This window comes from Siphateles boraxobius, unplaced genomic scaffold (genome assembly GCF_051911475.1).
Source record: "Siphateles boraxobius isolate OS27281-9 unplaced genomic scaffold, OSU_SipBor_1 49, whole genome shotgun sequence".
Taxonomy (NCBI): Eukaryota; Metazoa; Chordata; class Actinopteri; order Cypriniformes; family Leuciscidae; genus Siphateles; species Siphateles boraxobius.
The window spans coordinates 6,398,342-6,426,044 of record NW_027509130.1 but is presented as its reverse complement, the minus strand read 5'-3'; the positions used below and the strand labels follow the sequence as shown (position 1 = coordinate 6,426,044).

Genomic DNA, 27,703 nt, shown 5'->3' with positions numbered 1-27,703 from the left:
TTGCATATTCATAGAACCGTATTTACGCAATATGTTTTAGAGAAACTCCTTAAGGAGTGATATACTCCAAAACAGCTTAAAGAGCACTGACTACACATCGAAAAAGAGTGATTTGTAATGTTTTGTGCATTTGACTGAATGAGGAAATGAGAACTGAATGAAACCTTGTAACACATCTCATTTGGAACATACAGTACATAAACTAGACCGTGAGTGAAAGCTTTGCGGTCTCAAATTAAGCGCTGGGTTCTGGGCTAAGATGTGTAATATTAATAGTTAATTGCATACTGTATTAAATCTAGGACTCATCAGTGTCTAGGAGGGATTGATTCTGGATTTCATTAGTCTTGTGCTGAGATGGAGGTCAACTGGAAACCGTCGTAGTACTAGGAGAACTAGGTCTTCATGGTGCAGTTTGTCAATAAGACTGATTTATAGTCCTGTGGTTCATTGTCAAAAAGGAGGAGAAATTTCAGAGAGCAAGGTCAAATTCTGTTCTATGTTTTATCTGAATTGTTTATTTATTAGATTTACGTCAGACAATGCTAACCGAGAACAATTAATTATCATATTAATAATGATGTAACATTGACATCATAGCCGTTTTAGCCAGTCACTCTGCAAGAAGTCGCTCCTGTGCAGAGCTGTTGAGAGTATCGAAGATGGTACATTGCTCTATTCTTATCGAACTGATACATGTACCAAATATGAGTCAAGCTCAGACAGTCTGATAAGAGTTTGGCTGGTGCTCACAATGAGGCTTATTGGATTTGTGAAGATGGACTGGCATTCTCTACAGCTGCTTGACACTTGTGAGCAGCATACTTAAAATGAGCAGTTTTTGTTGTTATTTACTCATGTCTTTCGAAACCCGTATGATATTTTCAAAATATATAAAAATATTTGTATATCATTAAAAATAAATAATAGTAAATAATTAAAAAAAATATTATAAAACATATCAATCTAATATATGTGTGCATATATATATATATAGTTCTGTCCTGTCCTGAAACTATAGAGGCCGCAGGCTGATTGGTCCTTTGCAAGCAATCTGCAACCAATCACATTATCACCGCATGGCGCAAGCTGATTGGTATGTGCTGATCCTGCAGCCAATGGGATTGCTTGCTCTGCATTTCAATAGTCTGGTTCAGTGTTTGCTATAAGCTAGTTCCTCTGAACGCCTCCACCTCCCCAGCTCCACCTGCCTAAATCTCCAACAGGATTTATGTGTCTTTATGCAGCAGCAGCAGATCTTACATGTTCACAGCAGCGTCTCTGTGTGTCTTTTAGCTGTAGAAGCCTATATTTGCTCTGCAACAGCAGTAGTATAGCAGATCTAGTCCACCAAGATGAAGTACATTAACATCAATTACATGATATATGTAATATATCTGGGGTGAAATATGACCTGAAATTTCTTAATGAGATTCACAAATTTGCTTACTTTCATTTTACTTTCATACTACTTGGTCTAGTTTTTCTTTAAAGTCCCCCTGTAGTCAATCATTTTATCCTTTAAAACTCATCTTTGATCACCAAAATGACATATTTTCCTTGAAAAAATTTTCTTCATGCCTTAAAAAAGCTTGAATGTTACTCGACACACTTGCCTCATTTAGTATGCGTGGTCCTATGAATATGCAAATGAGCTCCGCCTCCACTCACAGCAGTTCAGAGATCCACTCATGATGATCACACGCTGATCTGATTGGTTACAATGTAGTTTGTGACGTCAGAAACATCAGTGATTTCAAACCGTGTTTTTGAGACTGTCTTTGGTACACTGCAGTTTTAAGGAGAAATGGTGTTACACATGGTTTGTCTTAAATTATATTAAAAACACCACATAGACATATAAACAACATTAAAAGCTGGATTTTCACCACAGGGGGACTTTAAACTCAGACATATTTGTTGATTTTTCTTATGATGATGCCCCTAAAGAAAAAAACAGACCATAAAATAAGTACATAGGACTTTTCCGTTATATTTCAAGACGTCAGTTAAGGTATTTAGTGAATAACCAAATAAAAATGTCAGTCTGTTTCTCACCCAAAACTCTCATATGGTGGTAGAAGTCTTGAAGTATTAGACACAATTTTCATGTTCACTAATCAATCAATCAATCAATCAATCAATCAATCAATCAATCAATCAATCAATCAATCAATCAATCACTTATTCGATTGTGATTATTAAATTGAAATTTAACATTTAGACACCTTGAGCATTTTTATATTCATGTCCGAACAAGCTCTACTGTTACAAGGTACAAAGAGTATGAATTGTGTCCTAAACACAATCCTAAACATTTCTCAGAAGGTTTTGTGGATAAACTCAGATGTGTCCCATCTTAGATCAGTCTTGTTCTCCGTCATTACTTGACAAACCGTCCCTGCATCTCACAGTGTTTCAGGGAGACAACACGTTTCGTTCTAGTATTACACAATGTTCCAGGACATTTGTTTTAACCAGCACCATTTGAAACTGCTCTGCTTCATTTAGACTGTGTGTGTGTGGAGGCTGGTGATTTACAGCAAAAATACAGTTAAATATATGATGAGTGTGTTTACCCAGCAGCTCAGATGTGTAGTAAAACAGCTGAGGGCTGGAAAGCTCTTGATGTACGGTGTGTGTTTTTGTGTGTTTGAAGAGCATAGGCAAATGAAATGCGGGTTCTCTGAAGAGAACGTCTGTGTATGGACTCGTTCAATAAGGGACAAGATCCGTCTCTCTCATCTCTGGCTGGTTCATTAATGAATTGATCACAAAAATATGGAGTTCATGTGGCTATAAAGGGCAGGTTGTGGTTTGACCTCATAAGTTATTGTTATATTGGAGACTGATGATATAGTGATGACAAAAGTATTCTAATGACCTCATTCTGGGTAAAAGATGGATTAGCTCAAATGGATAATGGGTTTTAATTTGAGCTAACTTTGACTCCTTTGTGCTGTGAGAAAGAGTCCAACTACTATTGTGTTACATTATTATATTTTTCCCAAGCTTTACTTGGGTGAATATCTCAAATGCCATTCTGAACTCTCGTTATTTTAACGCGAACATGAACGTGAGATATTATTTTAATTGCAATCTAATGTATAATGTTAATTGTTTACATCATAGAATTTGCTAGTAACTAATCTAGAGTAAATTGAATGGTGATTTTAATAAAGTATTAGTGCTGAGCAACGTTTAATCTCATCCATAATATATATGTGTGTACAGTGTGTATATATTTAAGAATTTTTATTTATTTATATATAACATATTTATATTTAGATATAATATAAATTATGTAAATTCATTTATTAGATTTCTTTGGGAAAATAGTGCTTAAATATCTTAAAAATAATCAGGAATCTTAAAATCCCTAGTAACAAACTTGACTAAATATACTTCTTGATTGAAATACGAGCTGACAATTTCTTCATTTCTTCATTCTTCACCAAATTGCATTTTGCTTTCTACATTTGCCAAGAGTTTTATTCTTCGCCCTTAAACACAGACATATTTGTTGAATCAATAGTGTCATCAAAGAGCCTGCATCTTATTAGAGTGAGTGACATATTGAGACGTTTCTTTGATCATAATCGCAATATCAAATTGTCTCGTGGTGACGACATAATAAGGAATGTGATTGGGCGAGCAGCTGCAGTCCTGTCCGATCTCTTCATCCCCGTGTGATGACTCTCCATCTCTCAGCTACCCAGAACCCCCTGCGGAGGCTCAGCGTGTTGTCTCTCTTTGTTTAAATATTGATGGCGCTGTGCTGCTTTAGACACCTTCAGAAATGGCCAGGGAATGAACGGCCTCTGGGAGAAAACAGCAGAATAAAGAAAAGTCCTTGAGAGATTCACCAGTCAGGAAATAAGAACATGACTTGGCTAAAAAGTAATGAATGAGAGTTCAGTGCCATGAATATATGACCATAATCTTGGAATTTACATGCAATATGTATCCGTAAATCGGTCGGTCAGTAAGATGTTTTTTGCTTGTAAAATTTAAAGGATTAGTTCACTTCAGAATTAAAATTTTCCTGTTAATTTACTCACCCACACGTCATCCAAGATCTTCAGTCGAAAAGAAACACGATCTACACGATCCCAGCCGAGGAATAAGAGCCTTATCTAGCCAAACCGTGGCTCATCTTTTGACCACAAATGCTCCTCTTGCACGTCCACGACTTCACGCATTACGTAATTACGTTGGAAAGGTTAGGCGGTATAACCTGACGTAGGGCGATAAACTCATCTTACGTTCTCCTCCAACTTCAAAATTGTCCAGGGCGTTTGACTCAGTCTTTGCACTTTAGGTACTTCCGCCTACATCACATGTGACTTTTCAACATGATTATGTAATGCGTAAAGTCGTGGATGTGCAAGACGAGCATTTGTGGTTAAAAAGTATCTAAATATCTTTTTAGAAAATGAGCGATGGTTTATCTAAATAAGACTCTCATTCCTCGACTGGGATCTTGTAGAGACTTTGAAGCTGATTCACATTTGGACCTTCAAACCGTTGGACCCCTTCGAAGTCACTATTGGAGAAAAATCCTGGAGTGTTTTCCTCAAAAACCATAATTTCTTTTTTCAACTGAAGAAAGAAAGACATGAACATCTTGGATGATGTGGGGGTTATTAAATTAGCAGGAAATTTGAAGTCTGAAGTGAACTAATCCTTTTAGGCTTTTGAAAGGTGTGTAACCAACGACCAAACCGTCAAAGTGAGTCCTCTCCATCCGCTTTAGCAGTTGTTGAAAAGACTTTATATGGTTTTCACACTCTGCACTCAGCAAAGTGACTTCCAGAGCTATGTAAGCAAATAATGATTCAGTTCTGACCTTAGAGCGTTTTAAACCCTCACATCACTGCCATGGCTCGTCCGGCGCGGACCACTGGGAGTACTCAAACATGCCTATTGTATCCGGTTAAAAGCAATCCGGGAGTGTTTATTCCAGCCAATCAGATTGCCTGGAGCTGGTTTACCAGTGACGTTGATGGCATAAAGCTTTATGCTTTATAACCTGACAGCCGTACATTAGCAGTTTGAGTGGAACACACGATTAACCACCCGTCTCAGTGGCAAAAAAAGCTGAGTTTTGGATAATTTCCCAGCTCCCCCATTGCATCCGAGGTCTCTCTGAGCTGCAGTTGAAAAGAGGAAGAGGTTAAAAGAGGTTAAAAGAGGTGACAGCTGTGTTCAGCACATGCAGATTCATCGGTGACCTTCAGCGAGACAGACAGGCCGTGTTCTGAAAGCCTCCGCGGGTGATCCGAGTGCTTTTATTGATCAGTCTCCTCGGAAACACGCTCCGATGCAATCCGAGCTCGCTCTGATGTAGGAGGACGACTTTTTTACTCAGACAGACCACTTTGTCACCGTTGTTCTTGATTTCTGTGCTTTAAAAAGAATGCTGTGGAAATAAACTCGTCTTTTGATTGACCCACTTGGCCGGCGCTTGTTTCCTCTGAGGAGGCATTGTCTCTTCAAAAAATTGGATGAGGAAAATAATAATCAGTATAAAAATAAGACAATGCAAATATTACAAAACATGACATTAGAAAGCGTATAAATCATTAATTTTTCTAAAGTGACACTGTTCAGGGGTGACGCCAATGGTTCAAGTTACGGTGGGAACTGTCACGGTATACAAGTTCATTGCTTCCTTCTCGTCTCGTGTTTATGTTGTTGTATGAAAGCACGTGTGTAGTGGGCGTGAATGAGTGTCATTCCTTGATCCGCTCCAGCTGATCGTCATCACATCACCAGCTGCAGCCGATCTCATCTCACCATATATTCTCACAGTTCTCTCATCTCCTTTGTCAGATCGTTGGATGTTGTCTCTTGGATGTTGTCTCTCCGTGTGGTGTTCCTGTTGGATTCGTTGGATGTTTGTCTCTCCGTGTGGTGTTCCTGTTGGATTCGTCGTCGTCTCTTCGTTGGATTGTCGTTTGGGTTTTCACTGCACTTCACGGGTTCGTCTTCGACCATCGAGGTCCCTGCGTCACCAGTCCACACCCGTGTTCCTGTCTAGCTTTTCATTGTTCAATAAAGAACTGAGTTTGACCTGCGATTGCTTCCGTCCTGTTTTTGACAACCATGACAGAACGATCTGACCGTGCTATGGAAGCAGCAGGTTCGCCGACCTCGTTGGAGGAATTCCTTCAGCACAGCGCGAGAAGAATGGATTCTCAGGAGAGGAATTTAGGGGACACGGGTCGTGCGGTACAAGCTTTGGTGACGCAGGTGTCCGAGCTCACCCAGCAGATCCAATTACTTCGTGCTCCCGCTGCGCCACCCACACCAGCTGTTCCCCCCACACCACCAGCGATCGCTACGACATCAGAGCCACGCCTACCTGTTCCAGAATCATACGCTGGTGAGTCTGCTTACTGCAGAGCATTTCTGACACGTTGTGCCATGCATTTTGCACTGCAACCGAGAACTTTCAATAATGAGCCAGCCAAGGTGGCATTTGTCATTACTTTGTTGACCGGAAAGGCGGCGTTATGGGGGACAGCGGTGTGGGAAAATCAAGACCCTTGCTGTGCCTCGTTCCAGGCACTCTCCTCAGAGATGAGACGGGTGTTCGATCGGGCCGTCGCGGGGAGAGAGGCTGCCAGGGTGTTGGCCGACCTCCGTCAGGGTGACAGGTCGGTCTCGGACTATTCGATCGAGTTCCGCACCCTGGCGGCCGAAAGCCAGTGGAACGAGGCGGCGCAGTGGGACATGTTCCTGCATGGGTTGGCTGACCGCGTCCAGAGGGAGATCTACGCCCTGGACCTCCCCACGACGCTGAATGGACTCGTCGAGCTCGCTCTGAGGGTGGACGCTCGCATCACCAGAGTCGGGGGAAGAGCACCGTCCATTTGGTCTCCAGCTGGAGCAGAGGGTCAACGGTCCAGTGGCAGGGACGTGGTCAGCCCAGTCTTCGATCACGAACCCATGCAGGTGGGTCGAGCTCGGCTTTCCCGGGAGGAGAGGGAAAGGCGGAGGTCCCAGGGCCTCTGCCTATACTGTGGAGGTTCGGGACACTTTGCCTACAACTGCCCGGTAAAAGGCCAAGCCCGATAGTAAGTATGAGGCTACTATCGGGTGGGATCTCCGCCGAGAAGACCTCATCCACATCTACCCTCCTTCCGGTAAGACTGAGATGGTCAATTCACCAGCACGACTGTCAAGCACTTCTGGACTCCGGGGCTGAGGGTAATTTTATGGACAGTACTTTTGCACATAGACTTCAGATTCCCCTTAAACCACTCACACAGAGGATTGCAGTACACGCATTAAATGGTCAAGAACTTCCCATCATCTCGCTCATCACCGAAAACATCACACTCATCACCTCAGGCAATCACTCAGAAACTATTTTTTTTTATATACTGGATTCCCCCCTGGCACCTGTAGTTCTTGGACACCCCTGGCTCATTCATCACAACCCTCGTGTGGACTGGCAGCAAAGAGCTATTCTGGAGTGGAGCAAGGAATGTCATAAGTCTTGTCTGATGTCTGCTTGTCCGTCTGTGCCTGTTTTTGTGTTACAGGAGGAGGCAGGGGACTTGTCTAACGTGCCCGAGGAGTACCACGATCTGAAGGAAGTGTTCAGTAAGTCTCGGGCTGCTTCTCTTCCTCCGCATCGTCCCTATGACTGTGCCATAGATTTACTGCCAGGTAAGTCTCCGCCTAAGGGCAAGTTATATTCGCTTTCCAATCCGGAGAGGGAGGCTATGGAGAAATATATTTCTGATTCTCTGGCAACCAGTTTCATCCGTCCTTCCTCTTCTCCGGCGGGGGCGGGGTTCTTTTTTGTGGGAAAGAAGGACGGGTCTCTGCGACCTTGTATTGACTACCGGGGGCTGAATAACATCACGGTAAAGAATACTTATCCTTTGCCGTTAATGTCTTCAGCCTTCGAGAGGTTGCAGGGAGCGTCTGTTTTCACGAAATTGGACTTGCGTAACGCTTATCATCTGGTTCGCATTAGGGAGGGGGATGAATGGAAGACTGCCTTTAACACCCCCAGGGGGCACTTTGAATACTTGGTCATGCCTTTCGGGCTGTCCAACTCCCCAGCAGTCTTCCAGGCACTGGTCAATGACGTGTTGCGAGACATGATAGATCAGTTCATATATGTTTACCTGGATGACATATTGATATTTTCCTCGTCTCTCCAGGAACATGTGCAACACGTTCGACGAGTGCTTCAGAGGTTGCTAGAGAATGGGCTTTTTGTCAAGGCGGAGAAATGCGATTTTCATGCACAGTCTGTTCCTTTTCTAGGATACATCATTTCGTCTGAGGGAATGCGTGTGGACCCTGAGAAGGTTAAGGCTGTGGTAGAGTGGCCAAGTCCAGATTCCCGTAAGGCCCTGCAGAGGTTTCTGGGGTTCGCCAACTTCTATCGGCGTTTCATTCGCAACTTCAGCCAACTAGCCGCACCTCTGACTGCCTTGACCTCCCCCAGAACTCCGTTCAGGTGGTCAGATACAGCCGAGGCTGTGTTTGCCAAACTCAAGAGCCGCTTTGTTTCAGCTCCCATCCTCGTTGCCCCTGATTCTTCACGTCAGTTCGTGGTGGAGGTCGACGCATCAGAGGTGGGGGTAGGAGCAGTCCTGTCCCAGCGTTCGCCCGCAGACGATAAGATGCATCCTTGCGCGTTTTTTTCTCATCGATTATCCCCAGCCGAACGCAATTACGACATTGGTAACAGGGAGTTGTTGGCAGTCAAGTTAGCGTTGGAGGAATGGCGTCATTGGTTAGAAGGTGCGGGGGTTCCTTTTATCGTCTGGACCGATCACAAGAATCTAGAGTACATCAGAACCGCCAAAAGATTGAACTCCAGGCAGGCTCGGTGGGCACTTTTTTTCGGTCGCTTTGATTTTTCTCTCTCGTACCGCCCGGGTTCTAAGAACATCAAACCCGACTCTTTATCTCGCATTTTTGATCGTTCCGAACGCCCGTCTACTCCCGAGTGCATTTTACCGGAAACCCTATTTGTTTCCACACTCGTATGGGAGATCGAATCGAAGGTCAAGACGGCCTTAGAAGGGGTAATGCCTCCGCCCGGTTGCCCACCGAATCGCTTATTTGTGCCGGAGGGATTACGGTCCGACGTTATACAGTGGGGTCATTGCTCCAACGTGGCTTGTCATCCAGGAGTTAATCGTACTAAGTTTTTAGTCAAGCAACGATTTTGGTGGCCACTTATGGCTCGTGACATCCACAGTTTTGTTTTGGCTTGCTCGGTCTGTGCCACTGGTAAGACTTCCAATCGTCCGCCTGATGGGCTCCTTCAACCGCTGCCTGTCCCTTCGAGACCCTGGTCCCATATCGCTCTAGATTTTGTCACCGCCCTCCCGCCCTCCCAGGGCAACACAGTCGTTTTGACTGTGGTGGACCGGTTCTCGAAGGCGGCTCATTTCATTCCCTTACCCAAATTACCCTCAGCTAAGGAGACAGCGTTGACAGTCATTGACCACGTCTTTCGCTTACATGGCCTCCCGATGGACGTGGTCTCTGACAGAGGACCCCAGTTTGTGTCCAAATTTTGGCAAGAATTTTGTAAGTTACTGGGGGCGACAGTTAGTCTGTCCTCAGGGTTCCACCCCCAGAGCAATGGTCAGACCGAGAGAGCCAACCAAGATCTGGAAAGGGTGTTGCGATGTTTGGTTTCTAAGAATCCTTCCTCTTGGAGTCAACAGATTTCCATGGTGGAGTACGCCCACAATACGTTACCAGTGTCGGCTACGGGCCTATCTCCGTTTGAGTGTAGTTTAGGTTACCAGCCACCTATTTTTCCTAGTCTGGAATCCGAGGTCGCGGTCCCCTCCGCTCACGCCTTAATCCAGAGGTGTCACCGCACTTGGACTAGAGCCCGTGAGGCTCTACTCCAAGTGGGGGCGCGCACCAAGGCTAAGGCCGATCGCCACCGGTCGAAGCCTCCCGTATACGTCGTTGGTCAAAAAGTGTGGCTTTCAACTAAGAACATTCCTCTCCGATCCGTCTCTAATAAGCTTGCCCCCAAATTCATTGGCCCGTTCACTGTCACCAAGATCATTAGTCCGGTGACAGTCCGCCTTAGTTTACCTCCAGCGTACAGGAGGGTTCACCCCGTTTTCCATGTTTCAAAAATCAAGCCCGTGTTTCATGCTCGCATTAATCCGCCAGTCCCGGTTCCCCCCCCGCCGCGTCTCGTAGATGGGGAGACCACCTATTCGGTAAATCGCATTCTGGATTCTAGACGGAGGGGACGTGGATTTCAGTACTTGGTGGACTGGGAAGGTTACGGTCCGGAGGAGAGAAGTTGGGTTCCGGCTAGAGACATCCTGGATCACTCTCTGATCGATGATTTCAATCGACAGGTAAGGGAGTCTGGGAACGCCAGGAGGCGTTCCTAGGAGAGGGGGTACTGTCACGGTATACAAGTTCATTGCTTCCTTCTCGTCTCGTGTTTATGTTGTTGTATGAAAGCACGTGTGTAGTGGGCGTGAATGAGTGTCATTCCTTGATCCGCTCCAGCTGATCGTCATCACATCACCAGCTGCAGCCGATCTCATCTCACCATATATTCTCACAGTTCTCTCATCTCCTTTGTCAGATCGTTGGATGTTGTCTCTTGGATGTTGTCTCTCCGTGTGGTGTTCCTGTTGGATTCGTTGGATGTTTGTCTCTCCGTGTGGTGTTCCTGTTGGATTCGTCGTCGTCTCTTCGTTGGATTGTCGTTTGGGTTTTCACTGCACTTCACGGGTTCGTCTTCGACCATCGAGGTCCCTGCGTCACCAGTCCACACCCGTGTTCCTGTCTAGCTTTTCATTGTTCAATAAAGAACTGAGTTTGACCTGCGATTGCTTCCGTCCTGTTTTTGACAACCATGACAGGGAACACTGCAAAAAATGCTTTTCGTAGTATTTTTGTCTTGTTTCCAGTCCAAATATATATAAAAAATCTTATATCAAGAACATTTACTAAGTAAATTGACATAAGAAATATGACAAAAACAAATCTAAGTTAAGTGAGTTTTTGCTTAAAACAAGCTAAATGATCTGCCAACGAGGTAAGAAAAATAATCTTGTTTTCTATTTGAATTAAGATTATTTTTCTAGTTTTCCAGTTGAATTAAGATAATTTTTCTAGTTTTCCATTTGAATTAAGATAATTTTCCAGTTTTCAATTTGAATTAAAATTGGCAGATAATTTGGCTTGGTTTAAGCAAAAACTCACTTTTTTTTCTTATAGAAAACAAGATATAATTCCTTATGTCATTTTACTTATCTAGTAAAGGCTTCCTGATATAAGATTTTGTTTATATTTGGACTGGAAACAAGACAAAAATACTAAGTAAGAAAGCGTTTTTTGCAGTGAAGCAGTTATAAAGTCCCTCCAGCGAGAGTTATTCTCTATATCAGTGTCACTGTTTCTGAACTGCCTGAAACGCCTCCATTGTAGTCTTGAGTTTTCTTCGGGCAAGAAACACATCACAATATTCCTAATTTAAATAATTCCCGCCCAAGGCATACGCAGAAAAAAGGGATGAGGCCTGGTTGAGTTAGTTAATAGTTAGTAGAGTTAGTTAGTAGTTAGTAAGGTTATGGTAAGGAGCCCAACATTTCTAAAACACGCACTTGACAGGGTTGACCAATCACAGCACACTGCTCCAGCCGACCAATCAGAGCACATTGTGCTTTTCAGAAGGAGGGGCTTCATAGAGACAGGAACTAAACAAGCGTTACTGACAGACTGGGAAGAGAGGAGCTGCAACAATGAAGAATATGTAGAAAAAAATTTTTTTTTTTGAACTGAAGCATGAAAAACTCTACTAGAGTACAGCCCAAAAACAAATATATACATGGCCTCTTTAAGAATGAATGGGGGAAAGTCACATGCGCTGTGATTGGCCTATTACAATGTTCACAATAAACCCCACCTCTCGTTTTCCGGCGCGTTCCGCAACAACAACAACAACAAAAGTGTTACTGTGAAAACTAATTAAAAAGTAAATAACTCGCTCACTTGATATCCCTGCTTTGCCATGTCACAATCAAACTTCAAATGACTTGAAAATATGATCTGTGAGGGATATTTTAATAAGCAATCAGATTGGTGGAATAAAAGATACAGTCCATCTCCATGTCTGTGACCCATCATGACACACATATTGTAAAAATAAAACACGAATTTTACGAGGTGGCTAATTCGTACGAATTCATACGACCTCACTTGTACGAATTAGTACGATTTTAGCTGAATCATACATATTTTACTAGTTGCCCAATTCGTATGAATTCGTACGAATGACATACCCCTGACCCCGCCCCTAAACCTAACCATCACGTGGGTTTACACAAATCGTACAAATTCGTACGATTGAGGTAGTATGAATTTGTACGAATTAGCCACCTTTTAATCACCTGTACAAATTCGTACGAATTGGTCGTGAGATAGCGTTGGAACATCAGTCAACAAATAAAATGAGCATGAAATATGACATTTGTTACCGTGTTCTTATTTTGTTTTTCTTGATTAGATGCTCAAAATACTAACTTGATGAGAAAATTCTTTCATTTAAATAAACAACATTAATTATGTTGTTGTGATGTAATAGAACTATTGGTTGTTTTTGTTCTTTTCTTGATAGTATAAGTAATGGTTATTGTTGTTTAACGTGAAAAATGTGTCAACATTAAGTGCAACTGGAACATGAATTTACATTTAAAACTTTAGATAAATAATAAAAGCATCCGCAAAATGTATTAATGCAGTTAAATGTAATTGTGTCAATTCACTCTCCACTGGCAAGTGTGGCCAAAGTACATTTTGGACCTCTAATGCATCACAGTTTCAATCACTGCTTTTACTTGCATTTTAAACATGCAACCAGAGTTTGAATGAGTTAGAGAGAGCGTTTGATGAGTGTGCAGTTAAAGTGTCTAATTCCCGCTTTAGCAACATCGAGTCTCTAAAGCCCCCATATGTTTCACCATTCAACCTGAAATGGGCCTTGATTTGTTCATAAATGTGCTTGTGTCTCCCCTGAGGCTGCATAAGGGTGTTTCGTGAGGATGTAATTAACTCACGCTGGTGTTTGGATGTGTCTTTAGAGCAAACAGGGTAGCACTCAGGCCCAAATTACCCTTAGCAGCGTCTTGCATATATTAACTCCAGACAATTGAATGGCTTTTGATGAGGATCTGCCGAAACAGGGAAGGATGTTTGTGTGGCGATGCATCACCTGCATGTCTAGCAATGCATTTATCCTGTGTGTGTGTGTGTGTGTGTGTGTGTGTGTGTGTGTGTGTGTGTGTGTGTGTGTGTGTGTGTGTGTGTGTGTGTGTGTGTGTGTGTGTGTGTGTGTGTGTGTGTGTGTGTGTACGCGTGTGCGTGTGCGCGTGCGTGTGCGTGTGTCACACTTGACCCTAAACGGCCTCTTAAAAGATTGTGAATACTTATGAAAAAACATTTTTGGAAAATGTTGATTCACCATAGTAGATAATTTTGATTGATTGATTTAGTATTTATTTGTATTTGGTCATTTTAGGCAAAAATGACAGTTTCAGTAAGGCACTTAAAATGTAAACAAAGCCCATAATGTTCAGCTCATAATGCAGCTCATAAAGTTCATTATTTAGTGATAAAAATCTATTTTTTTGATAAAAATGAAGGAAGCCACTGTGGCTCTTTTTTTGTACAGTACATCATAAATGTGTCTCAGAACTCAATAAAAGTTTATCTGGTGTTTGGGAACGCAGAGACTTCTGAGAGGGAATTAAACCGAATCATTCTGATGATATTCTTTGGTTCAGGCTTTTCAGAACGATCAAACCTACATTTGAGATCCTGTACAATGTGATTGGTCCATTGGTTTGTCCAGTTATCCAATCACATCCTCTGTTGAGGCAAAGTCATATTAGTTTTCTGCTGCACATTGAGGGAATTATTTGGTAATAATTTCAGTAATGATGTGTTTCAAGCATGGTTTATGCGAATTTCTTCTTATCAGATAAAAATGTATCGGATATTAAAGATGGATGGAAACAAGGATTTTCTAAAACTGTTCTAAATCTCTTGAACATTTGCTCTTAGAAGAAATGGTTTTATAGAACCTTAAAAGGTTCTGTCAGGCGCATCTTATATTGAACCTTTCCATCATGGGATCATTTTATGGTTTTAGTTTTAATTAATTAAAATTGTATTAATTGAAATTACGTTTTATGAAAAAAACATTTAAATTTACTCAAAATAAAATAAAACAACCCTTTAAGCATGAAAGTATTATGCAATCCTTTAAGACATTTTCTCCTTATAAAGAACCTTTTTGGCATAAATTGAGTCGAGAAACCTAGAGTTCTTTATAGAACCCCATTGAACATTTTTTTTCTACAGCAATAACCTAAAAAGGAAGTGGCATGCACAAACTACAGTAAAAGAGCCCACTGACGTGCATTTATGTAGCCAGACTGTACGGGCCTGAAAGTTTCAACAATCCTGAATTGTTTGAGCTGAAAAAGGTGTAACGGTAGAGTTGAGCTCAGAGCCTTACAGCCAACTGGGCCACTGAAACCAGGTCGCCCCCACGTGAGAACAACTTCTGTTAAAAAAGGCCTTCTCCTGGAAGGGAAAGACTAATTTTACATCCTTCCAAAGTCACTCGCTCTCTCTCTCTTTCTCTCTCTCTCTCTCTCTCTCTCTGTATCTCTCTCTCTCGCGTGCGTGCGCTCAGAGATGTGGACCGTGAGGCAGAGCGAATACGCTGACATTGACACAGTTAAGACGCCATTTCAGGCTCCTCATGTGAGGAAAGATGGCCTCCGGGTCTGCTGGATCTGTCGCCGTGTTTGAGATAGCTGGCCATGAGAACTGATGGTCTGAAGAATCCAACCTTTTTTACTGGTTCTGAATAAGCATTTATTAATTTTTTGGGGGGCAGTTTCTCTGCGGTTCTAATAAACATATAAGCAGTAGGAATGACTCTTGCACAATATTCCAAGTCTTCTGAAGCCATATGTTTGTGAGGATGTGATTTAAGTAATTTACCCTCAGCTGTACACTGTAAAAAAATAAATAAATAAAAAATCAGTAACATTTATGTTTAAAAAATGACAGCTGTGGAAATATGAATTACCAAATTACTCAAATGTTTAAAAAATAAAATAAAAAAATAATTATGAACTTAAATTTACACTAAAATGTATATTTCATTAACTGTTATAATGAAACATATTGTTAATAAAAACATTTCTAAAATCTTTTTATTTTTTTATATTTATTTAAATACATGTACATTTTTACTGTATATTTATTTCATTAACTGCAATAATGTTACTAAGACTTTAAAATATACCTATAATATACCTTTAATATGGTAATATACTTTCTAACTATTTATTTAGTTAGTTAGTATTTGGTCATTTTTTATTAAGATTCATTTAATAACATAAGATGTAGAATAAAACCATAATGTACATAACTGATAATGAAAAACTAAGAAGAAAGTTATTTCAATGAAAACCCATCATCTGTGAAGCCTGAATGTCACACATACAATTCTGGGCATGTCAGTTCATGGGTTTTCGGTGTAAATTATAAAATGACTTTTTCCCTCCCAAAAACTGTTAATCTGTAAAATTACTAGGAATGTCCAAGTAGACATATTAGTGTTTCACTGTTCAGAGTAAATTAACTTACCCTAGCATTTTTACAGTATTTTACCATAAAAATTGCTATAATTTTTGTCATTTACACCTGTGCTTATTAACACTTTGCACATTGCAACCAGTTAAAACCAGAATCTACGTCAAACCCGCTGCATCTTCACACATCAAGATTGAATATGGGGCGCACTTTATTTTACAGTACATGTAAGTGCACTTACGGTTAGTACCTAGTTATTACCCAGTTGTTACAATTTCAATAAGTACATACTATGTACACGGGGAAAAGGACCGTAAAATAAAGTGCTACCGAATATGTGCAAAATTTAATAAGGAATCTGCAACCTTTTTAATCACCAACTTTGATGTTTACCCACTAGGCAACACTATCCTAAACTTACAGTGAATAAGTTAAGGCCCATATAACTGCACACGCTCCGAAAACTGCATTAGTAAAGAAACACCATTAACTCCAGCGACCAGAATCTCAGATTGCAACTGCGTCAAAAATCCATGAGGCGGTTGGGGCTCGAGTCAGAAACCGTGTCCTTAGGGCCAAAGTGCAAAAACATTAATAGGATTTGAATCCCATTAGGCTGATGTAGGTGGGGTGTGTTGCTCCAACGCTATATTGCGGAGAAACATTGATTAATGGCTTGTGATTGTTGCTGTAGAGCTCACAGGCCTGAGGTCTGGAAAACCTGTGAGACTAAACCTTGACTGTTCATTATAACACAAAGCGCAATTAAAGTTGTGTCTGTGTATGTGTGTGTGCAAGTTCCAAGAGGCAAAAATCTTTGCGTATGGGAAAACAACAGAAACAACAGCATAAATGGGGCCAATTGACTAAACCTCTTGGGGGCCGGTGTGTTTGAATCTTTAAACTGGATGAAATGTTAAACAAGCTTTTATTTCAAAGCTGAACCGCATTTGGGCAGGCTTTGTTTCTGGAGAGTAGTGAAATGATCTTGGACTTGTGTGTGTTTTTCACAGAGCGCTGGCGGACATATTGAGACAGCAGGGGTCCGTTCCGATATACGAGCATGAAAACGTCGTTGCGATAGACGCCTCGCCCAAAGAGAACACGCCTGTACGGACGTCCAAGAACCACTACACACCTGTGCACAACAAAATCAACCATGGTAGGTGCTGCCTTCTTTTTACTCACTAACAAAACTGTACTATGGTATTACCATGCTATTTTGGAGGTCACCATTAAAGTGCCGTTTTCTGCCGCGTAAATGCCATGGCGCATAATTGTCGTACTGAAAGATGAGTTCTTTTTTTGACATGGAATTCTTTTTGGAACATTCCAAAAGTTTGAAATAAGTTGCAATGGTAATGTGGTACATTTTAAAGGTTAAGGGGTCTATTTTAACGATCTAAGCACATGGTCTAAAGCGCAGGGCGCAAGTGCACTTAGGTCCGAATCCACTTTTGCTAGTTTAATAACGGGAAAAATGGTCGGCGCTCCCGGCGCATGGTCTTTAAGGGTTGTCCCTATTCTCTTGATGAGTAATGGGTGTGTTTTTGGGCGTAATGTGCAATAAACCAATCAGAGTCTCATCTCCCATTCCCTTTGAAAGCCAGTGGTGCTCGCGCCATCCCGGATTCGCTATTTATATGGAGGAATTAGCAAGCGGCAAGACTGAACGCTTCTGAAGCGTCATGATCGCTTTATACGATGAACAGATTGAATTATTAGTATCTTGTTGTGTAAAATAAAAGTATGTATTATAAAAATTTTATAAATATTATAAAATATAAATATAATTAAAACTTTGGCCTGGTTGTTTCAGCAGCAGTTTGAGACATTTTCTTATGAGATGAGGTCATATTGTCACATTTTAGACCAAATAATCAAAAAACAATTTCACCAAGTTGCGCAGCTCTATATTGTAAATAAATAATTTAAAATGAAAACAGAAAAAACTCAAAACATTTAGTAAAAAATATTAAATATTTTATTTGTTTTTCTGCCTGTCAGTGGACCATTAACCGAGATCTGAGAACCATGAACATTGGTTAAATTATTGAAATATAAATTTAAAATCTCAGTGTAAATTATTTTATGTTAACAGGGCTAACAAAAAAAGTTTGGGAGTCTTTGGCACTTGCAACACCAAGGTCATGGGTTCGATTCGCAGGGAATGCATGATCTGATAAAACATTTAACTTCAATGCGACGTTAGTCGCTTTGGATCAAAGTGTCCTCCAAAACACATAAATGCAAAAGTTCTATATGTGTGTGCATCTGTGTGTGGGTGTTGTACATATGCTCAGGAGTTTATTTGTGGCAATATGTTTGAGGAAACATATGTTGTGGCATGTCTCTCCCACAGCACTTCTTGAGCGTGTTTTCTGATTCATATTTAAAATCTTGTCATCGCGCTGTTTGCCGCCACGCCGTACAAGCTAATATCAGAAATCAAATCTGAATGAATTCCCCATTCACACAGAGCGCAGCAGTCAAGCAGCCATCGAAGCACACTCCTGATGCTCTTTTACTGACTCCAGTTCAGTGTTAGCATTAATGCAGATGTACTGTCTCGTTTGTGTTTGAGCTAATCAGTGCTTTGGCTTGTTGTACATCAATATTCAAAGCGCTACTGAATAAACTAAATGCAGCTGTGTTTGAATGAGGTCAGCGGTTGGGATTGCTCTGAATGTTACTGTTTGTGTGAGTGAGATGCTAGTTTACGGTTAACTCACTCACTGCTTCATTCAGGAGGATACAAACCCATAAAATCACCTATAAAATGACATTTATAAAGTTTGTCCCATCATTTCATATAAAGTACAGTAATAAGGCAGCAATAAATGACTGATAATCAAACCCTTTGATGAATTTGATATCAGATGCTGCGCTGCACCATACTGAATGTGGGTCATTCCTATATTGAGGCATAATTTCATGTCCCAGTCATGTATTATGTCATGTTAGAATGTGTACGATGGATACTGAATTGGTAAAATGTCTGCAAGCACAATATTTGTATATATTTTATACGTATTCCCAAGAAAACATGCATTAAAACATTGTGTGTGTTCGGGGGGATTTTTTAAGGATTTTTTCTAATTCGTTAAAATTTTCAATTGCCCTGCCATAATTTTCACTGGCCCCACCATAAAAAAAAGTAATAAATAAATGAATAAAATAAAATAGGCCTATTTAATGTTTTCATTGTTTTTGATCCATGTAACCTTAATAGATCAGGTTATGACACCTATAATTATACATTTGAAATATTATCACAGGTGTAAAATATCACTGCATAGTCAGATGTAAAATATGTAAAATATCACTGCATAGTCTTCAGTGTAGAATTATAGATTAAACCTTATTACAGGTATTCAGTCAAGAGCAGTGAGCATTTTTTTTTTGTCTTTTGTTTGATTAACATATACAAACAGACAACAGCAGGAATATTAGGCTGCTATCACTTTAAGAGCTACACGGATCCAATATACTGTTACACATGCATCTTATCTCACGTTTACATTCATGTAAGCTTACTTACGTAAGCTCAGGAAGACGCGAAAGGGTGTTCACAAGCTGTGAGACGTGCCGTTCTGGGAGCGCACTTTGTATGTGTGTTGCTGCGCACACAAAACTGATCACACAGCGCGCAAGTACAGAACTGAGAGACCTGGCTACTTTTGTGTGTTCATGCGCTTGAATATTTAAATTGGAAAGGCTTAAAACTGCGCAAATGACCAACTTCCATGAAGATGCATCACTGGCCCGATCAATATATATATATATATATATATATATATATATATATATACACTACATTTTTGAGGGTAAGACCTTATGGATTTATGAATGAACCACTCGTTTCTAAATATTCCCAGTCTAATGACATTTGTTATGACACTCGCTTCAAACATTACAATGCTCATGATAAATGTCATTAACTCTACAATAAGTAAATCCACTTCACCAGCTGATTACTCTTCAACAGCGATGCCATAGAAATATACAGAGCTATCGTAAAAACAGAAGTTCAAAAACAAAAATCTAAAGATAGCTACGCGCTTGTTTCTCTGGCGTATACAATCTGTACAACACACGAGCTTGTGACTGCATGAGAGGAACACTGCTGCGTTTGATCTTCTCTCGTCCCCCGAGAAATGGTGACAAAGTGCTCTTGTGATCGATAAAATGTCCGATGTGATTGATTAAATGCCTTTAAATTGGGCACAAAGTTCATAAAAAGCCTTCAAACCCAAGGAAATTTGAATGTTTGTTCACCTGATTAATTGGCTGAAAGAAATTCAATCTCTTTGCCTCCCTTATTGATTCCCCATGCTGAGATTTTCTTTCATTTCTCTGGTCGTCCGTCTCTCCGTTTGCTCGACCTCCGTGACCTCCATTCCCCCTGTCACTCTGCTCTGTCCATTAGCGTTTTGCCATTATAATGCATAATGTATATACCTGTAATTGATGCATTCAATTTAATAAGACACTTGAATGGATTCATGAATGGATTACACTGACATTCGTTCCAATATTAAAACCGTATTTACACATTTTCAAACAAACCAAAAGCAATTGCAATTATAGTGCATGTGTTTATGTTGTGCAACTAGGAGAAAATAGTATTAGCAACACCAAGTTTTTGCATTTTCTGAACCTAGCTGAGTTTAATTAGCTTTTAAATGGTGGAAATGTCTTTTTTCTTTTTACCTTTTATTCAGTGATTTATAGCGTATAATTATGCCTGATGTGAGCGCATTACATGCTTATTTAAAATAGTGTTTTGGGACTGACTTGATTTCAGGAATCATTGAATGAAATTTCTTTTATGGTTGCAGTTGTTGCAACCAATGTTAAATTATCTAACAGGATTATTACTTGTTATTATTTTCACTTGTTGATATTTGGACTTGTTCATAGCTCTTCTCATGGAAAATAGTGTGTTTCTCTTTTTGAGTTTGATGTTTTGTTGCTGTAACAGCTCAAAATGTAGAAATCGGTATGTAGAGGTTAGCCAATCACAATAGAGGTAATTTGCAAATTAGCCTAGAGGTCTTAAAGGTACAGTAGCAAAAACTGCCTATTTAATTTAACAACCACAGGGGTTGAAAATAGTCATGAAATACTAAATTATGATGTTTTTAATGCTGGCATTGTAAATGGACACCAGATTAGAAAATTAAGGCGAGACACTACAGGTGAATAGGATATTTTTTTTTAGCTAGCAAATATCACCATGAAACTTTATCAGCTGATTACCTACATTAAGTTGAGAAAAAAATGTATTACAAGTTTTCTGTAATTTAATGTTTAAATATGCAAATTAGGCATTATCTAATTAAATATGCTCTAATTTGCATATATTTAAAAAAACGAAATCTGAGTATTTAATAAAGCCAGGTTCAAAATTATTTTTTCATTGTGTTCACATATTAGACGGGAAAAAAATTACAGAGGGATTTATGGATATCTACTTTTGTTATCCTGTAAATCAGAATATATTGCCAATAGCCTTAAAAAATGATTTTCGCCATGTTTTTTGGAATAAAATGTTATATAAATCAGGCTAGGAATAATATATATTTACAAATCCCTCTGTAAATGTCTTCATAATATAACTAGGTACAAGACTGGAAAGTTTGGTGTATATAGGTGCTACTGAAGTGCAGATTACGGACATTGAGTACGATAGAAAAGTCATTTTGAGGAAACGGGCTTTAAAGATTTAGCATCAGCCAACAAGATTGCGCATATAGAGTTAAATCCCCCCTTTTACTTTCACGATTGGTTGCTGATAAAAAGGAAATTACCATATTTGGATCTGGCAGTATTGTTCAGGAGAGAGAGAGCTTTCTAAGGGTGTGTGTGATGACAGGGTGCAGATCGCGATCGCGGAGCAGAAGGATGATTTATAATGACAACTTTTGATGAATTTATGAGAAATCTATAGTCGCAAACAGACAAAGTGTAGTAAAATAAAGACCTAAATGTGTATTTCAGACTTTTTTTCACCACAAGTCTGAAAGAAGACATGTTATTGAAGACAAATATCCCAAAATCTCAAAATTGACCAGTGAAAAAAAACGATGTTTTTGCCTGCCGTGTCTCGCCTTAAATAGCTAAATGTTGTCTTGCTACAGGCTATTGTAACCAGGATATGAGGATTTGATGTACATCAGAAGGCAAGATGAAGCAGATCTATCAGATGAAACATTAGCATGCATGTTGCCTCAGTTTTACTTGGTTTGATGAGAAAAAATGGTTCAATGAGGTCTTGCTTTAATAAAAGACAATCATTAAATATTAACTTTCATCATGCAGCAATGTACCAAAATCACAATGATGGACAGATAAGCCTTTGTGAGGAAAACTTGAAGAGAGAAACAGAGTTATGAAGATGGCAAATGGTCGCATCTGTCATTCTCATTATAGTTTCCTAAATGCAATCTGATCTCTGTCTGTTCCCGGGTCATCTCGACACCCGTGTGTTTGATTTCATGTAGAAAAGGACACTGGGTATTTTAATTGTGCACTGGATACTTGAGGCGTTGGCCTGTGATTCCTTATATCTGATTTAAAAATCTAGTATGCTTGAACCGAAGTCAAAAGATCTGAGATTTACAAAACTTTACAATAAGGTTTCATTTGCTAACATAAGTTAACAATATTAGTTAAAATGAACAATGCTTCTACAGTATCAATTAATGTTAATGATAATATCATTTACCAATACATTTTTTAGTTGCCCCTATTATGCTATTTTAAAGGTTCACAGTTTTGTTCTAGAGGTCTCCGTTTACATGCATCAAACGTCACGTTCATTTTCTCATAATATAACCTACATTGCACTTCACCTAATTTCAGTCAGAAAACTGTTTGTTTGTTTGTTTGTTTGTGTGTTTTTGTTTGTTTGTTTGAAAATTCAGTCTCTCTAAATCCCTCTTTTCAAATGGCCCAGTCGGTTGTGATTGGTCTACTCTGCTCTGATTGGTCAGATGGCCCAGTCGGTTGTGATTGGTCTACTCAAAGTATATTCGAAAAAGCATAATGGGGCACTTTAAAATCAAAAGTTGTATCTATGACCATTAGTTTCTATGACCATTAGTCTTGACTTGACTAGTTAATGCTACTATGAACTAACATGAACACATTTTTATTAAGTAACATCAACACAGGTTAATAAATGCTGTGATAATAAATTGTTCATCGTTCCTTCATATTAGTCAATGCATTAACTAATATTCACAAATGAGACCCAGTAGTAAAGCTGTACAGTTTTCAATATGCTTGTCTGATTGTAAATGTAGGATTTTTTTACTGGTTGGGGTATTTTTTGGAGATTAAAAAATGGGCATTATTGAAACCTGAAACAAAGGAGCTGATGTTTCATGAAGCATATGGTGGCTATCTTTTTTACAAAGCTTATAAAACAAATATAAAAATATATAATATAACACAAAATGGGAATATAGGGCTCAAAATGAGAGACCGGCTGAAAATGTTTTCTCCCTCGGTTGCTGTTAGTATTGACCGTAATCTCTGTTCCAAGAACCCTGAACTTCAGCGCTATAAACTTCACAGAGAAATATCTCAACACAATTACACAGCACACAATTGATTTATGGAGCAATAACTCTTCATCTCTCTTCAGGTTTTGCTTTGAATTGAAAAAAAAAAAACATAATGAGTGACTTTCCAGGTATGAAAAGTACTTTTCACTAGCATTGAGAAGTCTGATAAATATTAACCCTGTCATCCCTGACATATATAATAGTCAGAATTATTATTATTATTATTATTATTTTAGATAGAACTGTTTTAGACAAAATATTTGCATAAATGTTCTTATGTTTTTGAGTATCATTCTTTTATGGCTCATTTAGTATGATAAAGTGAGAATATGGAGCTCATATTTGAGGAGGAAAAATATCAACATCTGCATCAAATTGCATATTTTTGCCATATTTATTTGAACAAAAAGTAAGATGAAATTCTGATAGCTTGTAATGTAAATCAATGAGATCTTTAAAACAGATAATAGAATACTTACTGTACATAAAATACATATTAATATCAGTCGTCACTATATATTTGCCTGTAATATGTCTTAGTAAGATAATATTTAAATGTTTCAAAACATATAATGTAATACAATGATATGATTGCGAGATGAACAAATAAACCTTCCTCAAAAGCCTGACGATCATATTTGATACTCATATCTGAACATGATTTTTCCAAAAAATGATTGATTGGATATTTAAGTAAACTTCAGTCCAGTAAGTGCTCTTTTTGAAATATTATGAACAATATAAAAGTTATTCTTACATATACTGTCTAAAAATCAGTAAAGACTGGAAGGTGGACATTTTATCAATTATACTAAAAGGTATTTTACTTGCTAACAATCTATCAATTAGACGTAAGGTGTGTAGATTGTGTGCAACAGGTTTTTCAGCAAAGCTTTGATCATTTAGAGGCCTGAGAAATGTGCGTATCAAATATGATACAGTGGGCTTTACAGTTCTAAACACTTCAGCTGTAAAAAAAATTGAAAAATGATCTATATTAGATGACTGTCTGTAGAGCTGAGCAATGACACAATTGAGCTCTCAAGTCTCCAATCTCGGGACCTCGGGTCAGTGTCCCGGTCAGGGACGTCAATAACTGTGCCATTAGATGGAGGATTCAACGGCCAGTGGAAGACGGTGAAGATTCACATCAGAGCTGAGAGTGTGTGTGTGTGTGTGTGTGTCGAGTCCCTGTGCAGAACCTCTGCCCCGCTACACACACACACACACACACACCATTAATACTTAATGCAGCACCTTGTCTTGACCTCTGTCCCAGGACACCGTTCACCGGCTGAGACGACTAACTGCCACACGTTAAGGTCTTCGTGATGAATGTGCACACTGCACTGAAGCTAGCTTGATTATCCATACGCCATTTAACTATTTTTGTAGAAAAATCATGTTCAGGTGTATCAAATATGATCCATCAGGCTTTCTTCTTTTAATCATCATTGTGTTGCATTGCATTATGCATTTTAAAACTACAGAGATTTTAATCATAAAACTTAAAATATCATCATCTAAGAGATATTATTGGCAGATATTGTCTGAGGACTGATCAATTTTGAGATGTTGTCTTTCAGATAAGTGGAAAGAAAAAAAATTCAAAATACACATTTAAGTGTTTATTTTATTGCATTTTATCAATTTGCATCTGTAGATTTTGAACACAATACATATCTTTAAAAGTTTTCAGCAGCACTTACTGTACACACACCAACATTTACAGCTTTACACCGGTCTATATTCTGAAGGTTTTTACTGAGGGGGTTTGTTCATATCACATTCAGCTGATTATATTCATAAAAACATGAGAAAATTATGTTTTCTGATTTATTGATCAGTGATAGTGATAAAAAGAGATATCCAATCCCCCTTCTGTAAAAAAACTTTAACTCTAATGTGTCAACAAAATCAAACAAGGATTTTGATCCTGCTTTATGCAATGTTCATATATATATATATATATATAATATTTTAAATGAGTGCATATTTTATTAGACAGTGCCTCATTTGTTTAAACATAATCAGAAAACATGAACATAATACAAAACAATAGTCTTAATGTTAAGACAAATAGTTTTGTGATTGACCAACTTGAGAATTTATGGTGAAATCTATAGATGGACAGTATACTGTACACAGTATTAGTAAATAATTGTTTAGTTAGTTTTATCCTTTTTTTACCCGGGCTGGATGGTTTCACTTCTACATGGTTTTAATAAAACACAAGCTTTTTCAGGGACATGCCGTAACTGCTATGTTTTATTTTTGCGTTTTGTTTTCATCTAATAACACACGCTGTGTGTCTGTCTTTGCAGGGCATTATGGGAAAGAAAACTTCCGCAGTGGTCAAGACATGCACAACTTCATCTCCTCTGGCTTTGTGACGCTCGGCAGGGGTCACCTGAAAGGTAACCCAGATCTTGAGTTGATGAACGACAGCTTGTTCACAGAATAAGTTAAGCTTGAGCATCATTTGAGCTCAGGTTTGCATTTTGTATCAAATGCAACTAAATTTCGACACTTTTTTTAAGTGTCCAAATACTACTAATAAATGCCACTGTATCTGTACTGCTTCCTCCTAATGACATTTTAGCACTATTTATACACTGCTAGAATGTTTATAATATATATATTTATAATATATAGAATTAGCTTTTATTTTTTTATAGTTTCATGTTTAAAAAGAATTGTGTGTGCTTTTGTTACTTCTATATTTTACAGCATTCCTATTTAGCTTTATTATTTTTATTTTTTTTCAGTTTTAGTACTTTTTTTTTTCAATTTTAGTACTTCAACCAGTGCTATTTTAGTATCGTTGAGATACAATCATAGTTTTTATTTTTATATTTTTCATTTTCATTTCAGTTTTAAATTTCTTGTAATTTTGTCTCATCTTTATGTCTATATGTTTTTTTAAGAATTTGTATAACATTTTTAGTTTTTAGTTATTTTAGTACATCACTATTAAACTAAATTTAAATGATAAGCTGAAATAAAATAAGTTTATTTTTTATATTAGATTTTTTTCAGTTTCAAATTTTTTTTTTTCAGTTTTGGTTTTAAGATTTATTTTATTTCAATCAAATATTTAGACTTTGTTTGAAGTATCAAATACATTTTCTTTAACTTTTAGATTCTGTTTACACTAAAGCCAATTCAATCTCATTTAAAAACAGTTGTCAGTGCTTAAATACACAATTAAAACTATTTATATTAATATTATGGATCTTCCCTTTTCTATTACTCGACTCCAAAAAAAAAAAAGTACACGACCGAAGAAAAGCCCCAAAAAGGCTACTTGTTTTTCATCTGTGGAGTGCGTGTCCTATGGGGAGATTGAGCTGTTGACAGTGCAATAATGACATTTCCTAAAGATAATGAACAGACGAGGAAAGAACACATCTTGCCAAGCGTCTGCGCTCCTCATTGTCTCTCCTGAGTGAATCACCACATAATCACCCAACAACATAATCGACCGGCTTACACACACACACAACCGGTAACATTTACATCAATAGCCGTCGGAGGAACATCCGTGACATCAGCGTTCTCACCTATGACATCACTCGTCACACGGAATGATTGCTGTTATTATTTTGACACAAAATTCCGACTTTGGTTTCTTTGGCAAATGAAGAATGTCAGTTGTTTGAATCATCTTTTGATTGAGCTTATTGTGCGTCAGAGATATTTTTCGGCGTGTGATTCAGACGTGAGTGTAAAAGAGGATAAAGTTAATACCCCTACTCTTCCTCAAGGTGAAAGAGTTTAATAAGTTGCTTAAGTATTTTTTTGCTCATTCAACTTCTCTCAGAAGCCCCTGCGGTTCATGCAAATTGGCCTTAATCTTCACCCTGTTTAATTCCACCTGATTGAATTTGTTTGTAGATTCTCTCCGGTGGCGAAGGAGTGAAACTCATCTCCTCAAACTCAGACTCATTTCAGCTCAACATCAGATCTGAGTCTCAGCCTCTTTACTTTTTTCAATGCACCGTGTTGTGAAGGATTCATCTGTGGACGTTAATTCTGCACACGTTTGACTTTCATTCAAATATTGCATTCAAATTGATGAATATATTCTTTTTTGTAATATGCTTTGTACATGCTTTGTAGTAATTCATAATATTTTGACTTTGATTTTATTGGAATACTTTTGGTTTGCATTTTAATTATAGTTGAAGTTTCAGTAATTGCGTTACTTTATTATTTTTTGTTTTAACATTTTGTTTAGCTTTATTTTTTATTTAAGTTTTAGTCATATATTTGTGAGGTAGGCTGAATTGCCCTAATGTGGGACACCTAAGGTCTAGTGTTTGTAGGTCCCCCATAAACACATGAATGACAGTGAAACTATGGGTTAGACAAAGCTGTGGTGTCATTTGATCAAAATCACATCATATTTAACCCAATCATATTTGAGGGTGGAGCAATCATCAAACAGAAGGCACCTTGTGTGAAAACCATATGAAGGTTAATGACAAAGA

General features: G+C 38.7%; 2 protein-coding genes across 6 annotated transcripts in view; one reads left to right on the top strand and one right to left on the bottom strand.

Moving 5' to 3' along the window:
• The window catches only part of LOC143710998 (MIF4G domain-containing protein B), a 1,123,636-nt gene that overhangs the window by 859,577 nt on the left and 236,356 nt on the right, over positions 1 to 27,703 (bottom strand). The window lies entirely within an intron of this gene.
• shisa6a (shisa family member 6a) overlaps positions 1 to 27,703 on the top strand; it is a 103,996-nt gene that overhangs the window by 2,346 nt on the left and 73,947 nt on the right. For all 4 annotated transcript variants that reach the window (XR_013194703.1, XM_077202209.1, XM_077202208.1 and 1 more), the window contains exons 3-4: positions 16,650 to 16,798; positions 25,535 to 25,627. Coding sequence is in view for 3 of the 4 variants with exons in the window: in XM_077202209.1 (XP_077058324.1) it covers positions 16,650 to 16,798; positions 25,535 to 25,627 (242 nt within the window). In the remaining variant the exon portion in view is untranslated. The remainder of the gene's footprint in view (positions 1 to 16,649; positions 16,799 to 25,534; positions 25,628 to 27,703) is intronic.